Genomic DNA, 15,761 nt, shown 5'->3' with positions numbered 1-15,761 from the left:
TGATTTCTAAACACACACACAACTGCTGTGAATGATTGAGATTTTGTTGAATCTATAGGGTCCCTGCCCCCATTTTACTGTTACTACCCAAGAGGCCTGAAGAGCATCTGAAATATAAAAGCCCAAAGCAGAGCTTCTAGTGCCAGGCATCCAGGGACTCACATGTTCTCTTACAAGTAATGAGATTGGAAATGAGTTAGCAAGAGCTCACATCAGGTCTTTCCTGTCTGCTCTTTATGAAGTATGTTTGCTGAAAACTATTCAGAATAGAAAACAGGTGGTGCCTACCTGTTGAGAGTTTCCTACATTTTCCTACATTAACACAGTGAAGCATCTGAAGATGCTTCTCCCATCCCAGTCCCCTTCACTTAGCTCCTGAATAAGACCACCACCTCTGAGGTGAGCTAATGACCCACATGGAAAAGAATTCATTTTTTTTCTTCTCAGTATCTTCTGCAGCCTGTTAGTTATACTTCTATAGGTGTTAAATTGAATAAGACCTTAAATCTGCTGGGAAATTGCTTACCACCATTTCCCACTGTATTATATGTTTGTACTTAAAAACTCACAAGAAATAAAGTACACGTGAACAAACAGACAGGTCAAAAATTAAATACTTGTGACATTTTTATGAGCCTGCATGTGCATTTGTGCTGTAAGAGCAATTGTTTCTTCATGAAGCCCCAGGGATTTAGGTTTTTCTGGGTAAGATATTTTTACCTAGCTCTCGTAATTTTATAAAGAAAGCTTTCATTATTACAGGGCAAATTTAGATGAGTGATTTTTGCTGCGTAAGTTTGGTAAAAGAATAATAGTTTGTATTAATTTATTTACTCTAATACCTCTAGGATTTTTTAATAAAATGGATACCTTGAAAAAATACAATAATATCTCAGTTTATTAATTCATAGAAATTATGGAGAATAATAAAGTTGAGAAGGCCAAAAGGGTTATTGGATATACATGGAAATGTGCTTTTTGGCCTGTTCATTGGATAAGTTGCTTAGCTTTCTCCTTCAACTCTCCAGCCTTGCTGAGTGAATGATGGATATACCTGTGAGCCTCTACATATACTATCGTATTTGGATTTGCACCCTTTATTAACATCATTATTACAGATGGAGAATCCACTCAGGGATTTTCCTAAGATGACATCTCTACCCATGACTCATCTCATCAGATGGTGGGTGATTCTCCTTCAGGGTATGAATGCACATCGGCCTTCACAGGTCCAATAAGAGAAGACACATCTTGCAAAGCATAGAAATATTCCTTCCTCTACCACACAGAACTCTCTGAGCCCTCACTTTAGAGGTCATGTTTGAACTAAACTCCTCTCTGTTCTCTGTCAAAAAGTCACTGGGGAGAAATGATATTTGAGGATGCAGTACATATTCCAATCTCAGTGCTTAAGTTAGATTCCTGTTTCAGTTTAGGTCACCCCAAAATTACCCACTTTAGCCTCTATAACTTCACCCTTCACAGAGGTGCCTTCATTGAGTTTCATTTCATTACTATGTCTATTTATTGACAGTATGTACAAGCACCAGACGTAAATAACATTGTTGTGATTTTTATAAAGACTGTTGTTACAAGGTTGAGTGCTGTGCCTTTAAATGTTCCTGGTGATAAAATCTTTTTAACAATTTAGTATCAAGAAAAATTTGTCTGTTAGAGCATGAGGGAAAAAATAGCAATTTTCTTTCTAAATTCCACCTAGAATTTAACAGTTCTGTCAGTTTTGAGCATAAGCAAAGGTGGCATTAGCAGTTCCTGTGACTCTGTCCACAATAGAAATCACATTACCATTGTAAGAGAGATCTCAAAATATTACTGTGCCCATTGTAACTTTTTTTTATACAGCAGGTTCTTATTAGTTATCTATTATTTTTATTTTTTTATACAGCAGGTTCTTATTAGTCATCCATTTTATACACATCAGTGTATACATGTCAACCCCAATCTCCCAATTCATCACACCACCAACCCCACCCCCTGCCTCTTTCCCCCCTTGGTGTCCATACGTTTGTTCTCTACATCTGTGTCTCAGTTTCTGCCCTGCATACTGGTTCATCTGTACCATTTTTCTAGGTTCCACATATATGTGTTAATATACGATATTTGTTTTTCTCTTTCTGACTTACTTCACTCTGTAGGACAGTCTCTAGATCCATCCATGTCTCAACAAATGACCCAATTTCATTCCTTTTTATGGCTGAGTAATATTCCATTGTATATATGTACCACAACTTCTTTATCCATTCGTCTGTCGATGGGCAGTTAGGTTGCTTCCATGACCTGGCTATTGTAAATAGTGCTGCAATAAACATTGGGGTGCATGTGTCTTTCTGAATTATGGTTTTCTCTGGGTATATTCCCAGTAGTGGGATTGCTGGGTCATATGGTAATTCTCTTTTTAGTTTTTTAAGGAACCTCCATACTGTTCTCCATAGTGGCTGTATCAATTTACATTCCCAACACCAACAGTGCAAGAGGGTTCCCTTTTTTCCACACCCTCTCCAGCATTTGTTGTTTGTAGATTTTCTGATGATGCCCATTCTAACTGGTGTGAGGTGATACCTCATTGTAGTTTTGATTTGCATTTCTCTAATAATTAGTGATGTTGAGCAGCTTTTCATGTGCTTCTTGGCCATCTGTATATCTTCTTTGGAGAAATGTCTGTTTAGGTCTTCTGCCTATTTTTGGATTGGGTTGTTTGTTTTTTTAATATTGAGATGTATGAGCTGTTTATATATTTTGGATATTAATCGTTTGTCTGTTGATTCGTTTGCAAATATTTTCTCCCATTCTGAGGGTTGTCTTTTCGTCTTGTTTATGGTTTCCTTTATGGTGCAAAAGCTTTTAAGTTTCATTAGGTCCCATTTGTTTATTTTTGTTTTTATTTCCGTTGCTGTAGGAGGTGGATCAAAAAAGATCTTGCTGTGATTTATGTCAAAGAGTGTTCTTCCTATGTTTTCCTCTAAGAGTTTTATAGTGTCCAGTCTTACATTTAGATCCCTAATCCATTTTGAGTTTATGTTTGTGTATGGTGTAGGGAGTGTTCTAATTTCATTCTTTTACATGTAGCTGTCCAGTTTTCCCAGCACCACTTATTGAAGAGACTGTCTTTTCTCCATTGTATATCCTTGCCTCCTTTGTCATAGATTAGTTGACTATAGGTGCATGGGTTTATCTCTGGGCTTTTATCTTGTTCCATTGATCTATATTTCTGTGTTTGTGGCAGTACCATACTGTCTTGATTACTGTAGTTTTGTAGTATAGTCTGAAGTCAGGGAGTCTGATTCCTCCAGCTCCGTTTTTTTCCCTCAAGACTGCTTTGGCTATTCGTGGTCTTTTGTGTCTCCATACAAATTTTAAGACTTTTTGTTCTAGTTCCATAAAAAATGCCATTGGTAATTTGATAGAGATTGTATTGAATCTTTAGATTGCTTTGGGTAGTATAGTCATTTTCACAATATTGATTCTTCCAATCCCAAAACATGGAACATCTCTCCATCTGTTTGTATCATCTTTAATTTCTTTCATCAGTGTCTTATAGTTTTCTGCATACAGGTCTTTTGTCTCCTTAGGTAGGTTTATTCCTAGGTATTTTATTCTTTTTGTTGCAATGGTAAATGGGAGTGTTTCCTTAATTTCTCTTTCAGATTTTTCATCATTAGTATATAGGAATGCAAGAGATTTCTGTGCATTAATTTTGTATCCTGCTACTTTACCAAATTCATTGATTAGCTCTAGTAGTTTTCTGGTGGCATCTTTAGGATTCTCTATGTATAGTATCACGTCATCTGCAAACAGTGACAGTTTTACTTCTTCTTTTCCAATTGTATTCCTTTTATTTCTTTTTTTTCCCTGATTGCCATGGCTAGAACTTCCAAAACTATGTGGAATAATAGTGGTGAGAGTGGACATCCTTGTCTTATTCCAGATCTTAGAGGAAATGCTTTCAGTTTTTCACCATTGAGAATGATGTGTGCTGTGGGTTTGTTGTATATGGCCTTTATTATGTTGAGGTGGGTTCCCTCTATGCCCACTTTCTGGAGAGTTTTTATTATAAATGGGTGTTGAATTTTGTGAAAAGCTTTTTCTGCATCTATTGAGATGATCATATGGTTTTTATTCTTCAATTTGTTAATATGGTGTATCACATTGATTGGTTTGTGTATATTGAAGAATCCTTGCATCCCTGGGGTAAATCCCACTTTATCATGGTGTATGATCCTTTTCATGTGTTGTTGGATTCTGTTTGCTAGTATTTTGTTGAGGATTTTTGCGTCTATATTCATCAGTGATATTGTTCTGTAATTTTCTTTTTTTGTAGTATCTTTGTCTGGTTTTGGTATCAGGGTGATGGTGGCCTCATAGAATGTGTTTGGCAGTGTTCCTTCTCCACAATTTTTGGAAGAGTTTGAGAAGGATAGGTGTTAGCTCTTCTCTAAATGTTCGATAGAATTCACCTGTGTGCCATCGGGTCCTGGACTTTTGTTTGTTGGAAGATTTTTAATCCCAGTTTCAATTTCATTACTTGTGATTGGTCTGTTCATATTTTCTATTTCTTCCTGGTTCAGTCTTGGAAGGCTATACCTTTCTAAGAATTTGTCCATTCCTTCCAGGTTGTCCGTTTTATTGGCATAGAGTTGCTTGTAGTAGTCTCTTTGGATGCTTTGTGTTTCTGTAGTGTCTGTTGTAACTTCTCCTCTTTCATTTATAATTTTATTGATTTGAGTCCTCTCCCTCTTTTTCTTAATGAGTCTGGCTAATGGTTTATCAATTTTGTTTATCTTCTCAAAGAACCAGCTTTTAGTTTTATTGATCTTTGCTATTGTTTTCTTTGTTTCTATTTCATTTATTTCTGCTCTGATCTTTATGATTTCTTTCCTTCTACTAACTTTGGGTTTTGTTTGTTCTTTCTCTAGTTCCTTTAGGTGTAAGGTTAGATTGTTTATTTGAGATTTTTCTTGTTTCTTGAGGTAGGCTTATATAACTATAAACTTCCCTCTGAGAACTGCTTTTGCTTCATCCCATAGGTTTTGGATCATCGAGTTTTCATTGTCTTTTGTCTCCAGGTATTTTTTGATTTCCTCTTTGATTTCTTCAGTGATTCCTTGGTTATTTAGTAACATATAGTTTAGCCTCCATGTGTTTGTGTTTTTTATGCTTTTTTCCCTGTAATTCATTTCTAATCTCATAGCGTTGTGGTCAGAAAAGATGCTTGATACGATTTCAGTTTTCTTAAATTACTGAGGCTTGATTTGTGACCCAAGATGTGATCTATCCTGGAGAATGTTTCATGTGCACTTGAGAGGAAAGTGTAATCTGCTGCTTTTGGATGGAATATCCTATAAATATCAATTAAATCTATCTGGTCTATTGTGTCATTTAAAGCTTCTCTTTCCTTATTTTTACTTTGGATGATCTGTCCATTGGTGTAAGTGAGGTGTTAAAGTCCCCCACTATTATTTTGTTACTGTCAATTTCCTCTTTTATAGCTGTTAGCAGTTGCCTTATGTATTGAGGTGCTCCTGTGTTGGGTGTATATATGTTTATAATTGTTACATCTTCTTCTTTGATTGATCCCTTGATCATTATGTAGATCATTATGTCTTGTAACATTCTTTAAAGTCTATTTTATCTGATATGAGTATTGCTACTGCAGCTTTCTTTGGATTTCCATTTGCATAGAATATCTTTTTCCATCCCCTCACTTTCAGTCTGTATATATCCCTAGGTCTGAAGTGGGTCTCTTGTAGACAGCATATATATGGGTCTTATTTTTGTATCCATTCAGCAAGCCTGTGTCTTTTGGCTGGAGCATTTAATCCATTCACGTTTATGGTAATTATCGATATGTATGTTCCTGTGACCATTTTGTTAATTGTTTTGGGTTTGTTTTTGTAGGTCCTTTTCTTCTCTTGTGTTTCCCACTTAGAGTATTTCCTTTAGCATTTGTTGTAGAGCTGGTTTGGTAGTGCTGAATTCTCTTAGCTTTTGTTTGTCTGTAAAGCTTTTGATTTCTCCATCGAATCTGAATGAGATCCTTTCCAGGTAGAGTAATCTTGGTTGTAGGTTCTTCCATCACCTTAAGTATATCATGCCATGCCCTTCTGGCTTGTAGAGTTTCTGCTGAGAAATCAGCTGTTAACCTTATGGGAGTTCCCTTGTATGTTATTTGTCATTGTTCCCTTGCTGCTTTCAATAATTTTTCTTTGCCTTTAATTTTTGCCAATTTGATTACTATGTGTCTCAGCATGTTTCTCCTTGGGTTTATCCTGTATGAGACTCTCTGCGCTTCCTGGACTTGGGTGGCTATTTCCTTTCCCATGTTAGGGAAGTTTTCAACTAGAATCTCTTCAAATATTTTCTCAGGTCCTTTCTCTCTCTCTTCTCCTTCTGCGACCCCTATAGTGCGAATGTTATTATGTTTAATGTTGTCCCAGGGGTCTCTTAGGCTGTCTTCATTTCTTTTCATTCTTTTTTCTTTATTCTGTTCCGCAGCAGTGAATTCCACCATTCTGTCTTCCTGGTCACTTATCTGTTCTTCTGCCTCAGTTATTCTGCTATTGATTCCTTCTAGTGTAGTTTTCATTTCAGTTACTGTGTTGTTTATCTCTGTTTGTTTGTTCTTTAATTCTTTTAGGTCTCTGTTAAACATTTCTTGCATCTTCTCGATCTTTGCCTCCATTCTTTTTCCAAGGTCCTGGATCATCTTCACTATCATTATTCTGAATTCTTTTTCTGGAAGGTTGCCTGTCTCCACTTCATTTAGTTGTTTTTCTGGGGTTTTATCTTGTTCCTTCATCTGATACATAACCCTGTACCTTTTCATCTTGTCTGTCTTTCTGTGAATGTGGTTTTTATTCCACAGGCTGCAGGATTCCCATTGTAACTTTGAAATTAGGATATTAATAGTTGTTTGACCTGCCACTAGGTATTAATATTTAATACATTATTAAAGAAGTATAGATATTATGCCACAAATTTGTTTTTTCAATATTATTTCAATATAATTTTTTTTGGTGGGGGAGGATAATCTTGTTTTATTTTATGGATTTAAAAACATTATTCTGGGCTTCCCTGGTAGCGCAGTGGTTGAGAGTCCACCTGCTGATGCAGGGGACATGGGTTCGTGCCCGGGTCTGGGAAGATCCCACATGCCGCAGAGCGGCTGGGCCCATGAGCCATGGCCACTGAGCCTGCGCATCCGGAGCCTGTGCTCCACAACAGGAGAGGCCACAGCAGTGAGAGGCCCGTGTACCACAAAAAAACAAAAAACCAAAAAAACACATTATTCTGAGTAGGGATCTACAGGCTCACAAGTTAACCGAGGGGGTCTATGGCAGCAAACATTCCGTTCTCAATGGCCTTATGGGCACATGTACATCTGGGCTTCCTGGCTCCTTTAGGCTTGGTTCAGGTGGTCAGAAGGCTGTGGTGATAATAATTAAAGAAATACAGTTGACTCTTGAACACCATGGCTTTGAACTGCACAGGTCCACTTATGTGTGGATTTTTAAAAATATATATAGTACCTGTATTTTCATTTTTTAGATCTTTAAATTAACTAAGTGTGGAGGAAATTTGTGTTTGATTAGAGTTCGCAGTATGTGGCATCAAAAGAGTCCTGATTCCATTCAAACTGTTTCAGCTTCCTGCCCTTGGTTGAGTCATGTACTAGTTCTTTTGTTTTTGAGTCAGAGAAAGTGCTATGCAGATATTTTCACTGTGAAGGGGATCAAGGTGCCCCTTACCCCTGTGTTCAAGGGTCAACTGTGTATAATGGAAAGTACACAGAAGTTCATAAAGAATCAAATAGACAAAATTCCATTACTTAGCATTGTATATAGCTAACAGTTTAGTATATTATTTTCTTACTACATTTAACCTTGAACAACATGGATTTAAACTGTGTGGGTCCACTTATATGTGGATTCTTTCCCATAAATACATACTGAATTCTATACAGTCCTTGATTGATTGATTTAATCCATGGATATGGAGTGCCGACTGTAAAGTTACATGTGGGTTTTTAACTGTGCAAGGCCGTGGGGTGGTTGACGCTCCTAACTCCTGCATTTTTCAAGGGTCACTGTATTCTTTTTTCTAAGTTGTGTATGTGACAAACCATCCCAAAACTTAGTGGCTTAAAACAATGACAACTCTTTAGCTGCTGATTCTGTAGGTCAGAAGTTAAGGCTGGGCTCAGTTGGGTGTTTCTTCTGTTTCAGGCTGGTTGCCTCATCTGTCTGTGGTGAGATGCAGAACAGCTTGCCTTCTTCTGGCTGGGTTCTCTCATGTGTAGGGCCTCCGCTTTGGTCAATATGGTCTCTAATCTGCCAGCAGGATAACTTGAATTTGTTCACATGACAGAATCTGGGGTCCCTAGGGAGACAGCAGAAGTGTGCAAGAGGCTTTGCATTTGCACACCGTTACTTCTGCTGTATTCTTTTGGTCAAAGCAGGCTAAGCCACAAGCCTAGCTCAGATTTGAGGGTTGGGGAAATAGACTCCAGCTCTGGAGGGGAGGAGCTTCAAACTCACATTTCAAAGGATGTGGAAGGAGGAAGGTGTGAAGGTATGTGAGCATTTTTGCAATTTACTGCAGTGTGTATGAGTGTCATGTGTGTACACATAGGAAAACTGAGAGCATATGCAATTATACATTCTGCACTTTTCATCTTCAGATAGGCTCCAAATCCAAGTTGCTAATTCAACTCTGTGATTATACTGGGGAGATTAAATGAAGTGCCTCAAAAGGTATGTAGAACAGAGGAGGTTCTAACTCAATAAGTCAGTTAGAAAAGAAAGAAGTGTAACTTCTCTGAGAACTGCTTGAATTCCAGTAGTCTCACTTCCTGGTTAGTTTTATTTCTCCTCTGATTTCTTTCCACGTGTGTTCTCCTTGTTGATGATACCAAGGCACTTGTGGTGGGAGAGCATCTGCTTCTGGGCCCCACTTCAGCCTCTCACCAGCTCTGAGATCTTGGAAAAGTCACTTGACCTTGTACTTCAGTGACTTCATCTGTTTAATGAAAATAACAACTGCTTCACAGAGTTATTGGGAGAGTTTAATTAACTCATGTGTATGGACATGTGTTGGTAACATATCTGTGTTATGTGTACCAGTGACTCCTTGATGCTTTTGCGAAATGTCTGTAACATTTTCTTAGTTAACATTTTTTTTTCACATCCCCAGAATTTTGAACTGGTTCTAGCTTTTCTTTTAGTTGTGTTTTTTCTTAAACCACTGTTCATTGATTTCTGCTTAGTGCATGTTAAAGAAAATGTGACTTTCACCAGCCTTAGCCTGTGTGCTAATCTTAAAAAACCATAGCCACTTCTATTATCTGATGGAGCCCCTTGCATAATATCCGTCTTCTCTGATCAGAAATGACATTCTTAACATCAATAGGTTCTTAGGCTTTTCTGAAAGGAAATATTATTGAGGATGTATAATCAGTTATGGGATATGCTTTTCGATAAATTTTTCCTGCAAAAATAAATCAGAAATCATATTAAGGTAACATTATGCAAAAAATCTGTTTTCTTTAGTACTCCCCATGAAATGGTTATGCTTGAAGCTTATGAAAATTTTTATTTAGATGAAGGCTGTATATTTAATTTGTGTGCTGGCCATCTTTCCAACCAGCTAGTTTGCATAAATTTCATGTCCTAGTAGGAAGAAAATGGTTGTGGTCTAGAATCAACCTTTTCTCTGTCAAGTCTTTGTCACTTTTCTTTTCCCTTGACTGGCTGCTTCTACTTTCCAGACCTTCTGAATCTCACATAAACCTTCTTTATTTCCTCCCCTTACCTACATACATGTCTACCCACCCTAAGAAAGAGGAACTTCTTCCTAAAACTCCCCTTTGTTTCTTTTTGCCCTTTTCTGGACAGTGAATAATTAGAATCAATCTTCTCCCATTTAAAAAATGTGTCTCTACCCCTCATCACAGTTCACTTATTTAGTTTTTTCCTGTTCATTCATTTATTCATTCATTGTTCATCTGACAGCAACAGTGTTGTATGCAGTGTACTGGGTGCCACAAATAAAAAGACAAAAGAGGTCCTGGCACTGACCTGTGGATTTTGCCCTGTTATAGGAGGGATAGTCATTGAAAGTGACATTTGACCAGAGCCTTAAGAGAGTTGTAAACAAAGGCTTTGAGAGCCTTGGGGGTGGAGGGAGGAGACCACATTATTTATGCCTTCCTTCCTAAGAACCATAGCTATGTGCCCCTGTTTGACAAGAATTAGAGTCAGAAGGGAATGAGATAAAGAGCAGGACAATGATTATTTAGAGCTGGATTGAGCCTTGTCATGTGAAACCAGGGTGCTGCACAGTTGTATATGCTAGTTACTGGGGTACGGTAGGGAAGAGTGGTGTATTAACCTGGGGCTAGGTTCTCACATATGTTCTTCAGTTCTTAAAATGAAGCCAGTTAACAGTTGCTGAGAACCAACTGCCTATGAGTCTATGCATTTTATATACTTCCTCTTATAGGAAACCTTTAATGTAAGTCTTACTGTCCCTTCTACAGATGAGCAAACTGAGGCTGCTAAAGGTTATATAACATCCCCAAGATCACACAGCTAGGAGGAAGCTGAGCTTATAATTCAAATCCAAAGCATTGTTTCCTTAGCGGGTGCATTCCAATTTTAATAAAATATACACAGTGAAACTATTATCATAGTAAAATACAGTACATGCAATTCTGACTATGAGTGCTTTTAAGGTGGTTTGACAAAGAGGGACAACATATGCAAAAATATGCTGCCAATGTGAAGCTTTTTTTGGCCCTAATCCAGGTCACTAAGGACCACTGTGTTCAGCCAAACAAGTTGCGACCTTCGCCTCCTAGGGTCAGTTGTAACTGATACAATCTTTTTTTTTATTTTTGGCTGCATTGGATCTTCGTTGTTGAGTGCAGGCTTTCTCTAGTTGTGGTGAGCGGGGGCTACTCTTCATTGCTGTGTGCAGGCTTCTCATTGCGGTGGCTTGTCTTGTTGTGGAGCATGGGCTCTAGGCGCATGGGTTTCAGTAGTTGTGGCATGTGGGCTCAGTAGTTGTGGCTGGCGGGCTCTAGAGCACAGGCTCAGTAGTTGTGGTGCACAGGCTTAGTTGCTCCACGGCATGTGGGATCTTCCTGGACCAGGGCTCAAACCTGTGTCCCCTGCATTGGCAGGCGGATTCCTAACCACTGCGCCACCAGGGAAGCCCTGATACAATCTTAAGCTGTAGTCATGGGCTCAATTTTGGAGTTACAGAACTCTGCAGACTGTGCCCTCACTCGAATTTGTTACATCTAAGTTGTTCTCTTACTTTGAAAGGTTAGATATATTTAAAGGGGTTGGGCAGAGGAATGAAGTGGGAAACTAGGGAATTATTTTGGCATATGTCAGGTACTGTGGCCTAGCTGTTAAAGATTTCTACTTCAAGCAAAGTACATCTAAATCACTACAGGCTTCTTGCTCTTGTCCTTTGTCAAAAAGTTTACATAGCTAACTACACCTAAAGGCACAGAAAAATTTCCCAACCAACCTAGCAATCAGTAGGGAATGATTTCAAGAAGGAAAATATCCTTTTGTTTTGTTAGGCATGTGAGAAACTAGATGGCAGAGCTCACTCTGCAAGGAGGGGACTCTTAGGAGGGGACAGTTGGCCCTCTGCCCAAGTCATGAGCATCTTTGTCGGTAGGCCCTCCTCTCCCACATGGAGATGCCCTTTCTCCCCTAAAAGCCACACAGCTGGATCATTTTTCTTCTATGCTTAGTCCTCTCAGTGGCTTCCTTAGGTTCACAGGGTAATATATAGACTCCTTAGGATGGCATAAGAGCTGCTCTATTCCCCTCTACCCCATAGCCTGACCTCTGGGCCCCAGGCCATTTCTAAAGTCTTCTCCTTCCTCCCTGCTTCCCCTCCCACACAACAGCAGATCTCTTGCAGTTCCCAGAACAGAATGGGCTGTTTCCTGCTTCTGGGCTTTTGCTCATGCCCATTACTTGGTGCTTCATTGCTCTCCTCCCCTAATTCTGCCTGTGCGTATGAAGACATGCTGTAGATGGCATGCTAGAATATCACCAGTCTTGCATCATGCCACCTGTAAGATAACTTCATGGCACATATCTTTGTGGGCCTGTTCCAGGGAACAGGAATGAAGTCTTAGTGGTTTTTGTTTGAGTCCCCAGCACCAGGGGAGGTGCTTGGTGTCCACTGGCTGGCAACACATGAATGTTGAAGGAATTAGTGAATCATTAACTCTCTGGGCATTTCTTCTTTGGTTTCCAGAAGGAAAAGATTAAGCGTAGCACTTTATATGTTTCCGGCAAGGTGTTTTAGCCTTTCTTGAAATTCAGGGAAAAAATAAGTAAAACCTCTAATTAAACCAAGATTCTGAATTGATGACACTTTATTTCCCAGTAATGTTATAAATACTGCTGTCAGAAAACACTGGGGTTTAATGAATCTTGACTTTCTGTAGGTTAGGGGTGACATGTCAGACTAATGTTGGTATCTTGGGGATCATGAGACTGTGCCTTCTAGGGCCCATTTAGCAAAGGTCCTGGACCTTCCCAAGTGCTTGATTTAGGGCCCCCCTAGTGGGTCAGAGCTTGTGGCATCAAAAGAATAAGGGTGATGAATGATACTTGGAGCTGGGGAGTAAAAGGGACTGAATGTTTGAGAGCAGACTTCCTTGTAAGATGTTGGCTACCCTCTCTGCCTGGCAGGAATGGAGTTTGTATGAGTTCCTGACAGGGGAGCAACAGCCTTATTCTGAAAAATAAAACAAAGCAAGCAAGCAAACAAAACAGAAAGCCCCAAGTACAGCAAGCTAACATTTCTGGACTACTTACTCTGAGCCCAGCACTCTGCCAAGCATTTCCTGAAGCGTTTATCCTGAAGCCTTCTGCTTCCATAGCATGGCACATGTACTCTGAGACCTAGTCCATGGTTTTTCATGGTTATACATATGTGCATGTATACCTGTAGTGTGATAGTGTGTGTGTGTGTATGTATACATATATACACACACACATATATCTACATGCATGTATTTCTTTGCTCTGTCTTCTGAAAGGGTCGAGAAACAAAGGTGCTTTTGTAGTAATAAGCACACCTAAGCACCTGGATCTTATTCTCTAATATCACTGCCCTTTAAAATGAACCACACTCCTCAGGGAGATGTTAATTCCAGGGCTGAGGCAAGATGATCTTGACACATCTTGTTAGGCCAGAAAGTAAGGAACTGATAAGAAATAAAAAGACATCTTAAGGGCACAGGAATACAGATTGAAGAGGCTTCTATTGGCCAAATCTGGGATAATCTGAGCACCAAAATTATTAATTATAGTATGAATTCTAAACAGGTGGGGAGGAGGAATAATTCCATACTGATGATGGATGGATGGATGGATGGGGGGAAGGTAGGAGATTTTTGCCTAATAACTGCCAGGTGCCAACTAGTAAATGTGGAGGGAGTGCTGGAGCAGGAAAAATCAGCATATCATCATCATCATAGTCAAATTGGATCAAGCCAGACTCATCAGTGGTTGCTAAATCTAAGCAGAAATGTGGAGGAGCAGGATATTTACATGGTGTTAAAGTCCCTCCCACAGATTGCTTGTTAGTTGGAAGGGAAAAATAGTCATTGCAAAATGAAGAAATTGGACTACTCTTTGACCAGGATCAAAATTAAAATCACCATTGAAAGGTGGACTAACATGTGCCTCCAGATGTGATACCATGAGAAGAATACAACATTGTCTCTGTGGTAGTGGTATTCTGGCCAGGAATGTATAACCTGAATCTAGTCATGAGGAAACATCAGACATGCTCTACTGAAAAAGCAGGGGGAGGGAGAGCTGTATCCTTCAAAAGTATCACGATCATAAAAGACGAAGAAAGGCTGTGGAAATGTTCCAGATTAAAGGAGGTCAAAGAGACTTGGCAACTAAATGCAGTATGTGACTCAAGACTGCATCCTGTACATAAAGGATGGGGGCCATAAAGATCGTTATTGGCTCACTTGACAAAATTGGAATATGCATGGTCGATTAAAGTATGGCATCCATGTTAAATTTACTAAAGTTAGTAACTGTACTGTGGTTATGTAAAGGAAAATCCCTGTTTTTAGAAAATACACACTGATGTATTTAGGTGTTAAAGCCCATGATTATATGTAGCTTATTCTCAAATGGTTTGTGGAGTGCACACACACACAATTTTATTTATATATATACTTAAATATACACATATGTAAAATAGAGAATAGGCAAAAAAAGGGAAATGGTAAAATGTTAACAATAGATGAACCTGAGTAAAGGGTCAAAGAGTATATGTATGTTTTTGTATTATTCATATTCTTGCAACTTCTGTTTGAAATTACTTCCCAATAAAAGGTTTAACAATTAAAAGTGTATATCATGACCACACCAATGATGTTTTCTAAATAAATATTTCTTTTATTTTCTATTCTTTCTCCTGTTTCTTTCCTCTCCTCTTTCTCTGCCCCTTCCTAAGAAGTCCAAGGCTGGCGAGAATGACATCGCTGTGGGGCAGACGGTCATCACGAAGCATCGCAACACCCGGTACTACAGCTGCAGGGTGATCGCTGTGACGACGCAGACCTTCTATGAGGTCGTGTTTGATGATGGCTCATTCAGCACAGACACGTTCCCTGAGGATATCGTGGTGAGTAAGGTCCTGGGTGCCTGCTCCCCAGTTTACTTTTTGTATAACTAAACCAGCTGAACCTTTTGGGAATCTTTACTTCGGCTCTTGAAGTAACTCATTTCATTTAATATTTGATTCAGGTGTTCTGTTTTCCCACCACAAAGAGTATTGTTTTCTAGGAGGTTCCTTAGCCATCATTATTCTAAATAGTAGATGAACTTAGAATCATCTTCCCAAATTCTTTTAACTAAGTGAAAAATGTGTGTGGTCAGAAACATAAAATGTGAATTCACCTGTTCTTTTCTGTTACAAAGTGTTTGTATATTGGAATTCCTTTATTCTTTTTCTTTCTGCTTAGCTGGAGAATATGGCTTTTATTAATCTGACCTGACAGTGACATCTGTGATCAGACAGAAATATCTATGGATGTTTCATATGGGAGTAACAAAAATCACGCAAGAAAAAGGCTCTGACTTTTCCTGAGTTTCTTAACTGGTCTGGAGTGGGAAACATGCATGCCAGTCTGTCTGTTTGTATGTCTCAGGGACTTGCCTTTGAGCAGGATGTTTCACAAGAAAAGCACTTTCAGCGGAAGGTTTTTTGAAGCTGAGATCAAATCAGATAACTGAGACCAGGGTTAGTCTTCTGGTCATCTTGTTATCCCTTCTTCATTTAAGGGAAATGTCCATCTGGGGAGCCAGGCCTCACTAATGTAACTTCTGCCTTGTCCTGCGTCTGTTGATGATATGCCCTTGTTTATATTTGGAATGATGTTATTCTTTAAAATCAATAATTATGCATTATGTGCAACTGATAATTAAATGTAACCTTATGAGGTTGCTTACAAATATTTCTAGAATTTTGGTCTCCTGGGGCCGAAGAAACATTGATTCGGTTAGCTTTGTTAGGCTTACTTCTCTATGCCTTTAAGAAGGACAAGTATGTAAACAAAAGTTAACTTATTTGAAAGATTTTAAAGCAGATGAGTTTAAACAAATTAAAAATCCCAGGACTTGATCATACACCAAAAGGGTGAATTATGTTTCTTTGCAGAATTCCACCTGGAGCTTTGC

The 15,761-nt window shown here is 38.8% G+C and overlaps 1 protein-coding gene across 4 annotated transcripts in view; it reads left to right on the top strand.

Moving 5' to 3' along the window:
* The window catches only part of KDM4C (lysine demethylase 4C), a 397,059-nt gene that overhangs the window by 327,637 nt on the left and 53,661 nt on the right, over window positions 1-15,761 (top strand). For 3 of the 4 annotated variants that reach the window (XM_060102149.1, XM_060102148.1, XM_060102150.1), the window contains exon 19: window positions 14,536-14,706. In XM_060102149.1, coding sequence (XP_059958132.1) covers window positions 14,536-14,706 — 171 coding nt within the window. The remainder of the gene's footprint in view (window positions 1-14,535; window positions 14,707-15,761) is intronic. The other variant, XM_060102151.1, reaches the window with a different exon arrangement.

Source organism: Mesoplodon densirostris, chromosome 6, assembly GCF_025265405.1.
Source record: "Mesoplodon densirostris isolate mMesDen1 chromosome 6, mMesDen1 primary haplotype, whole genome shotgun sequence".
Lineage (NCBI taxonomy): Eukaryota > Metazoa > Chordata > Mammalia > Artiodactyla > Ziphiidae > Mesoplodon > Mesoplodon densirostris.
Note: the sequence above shows the minus strand (reverse complement) of the source record. Positions and strands in the feature narration are given on the sequence as shown.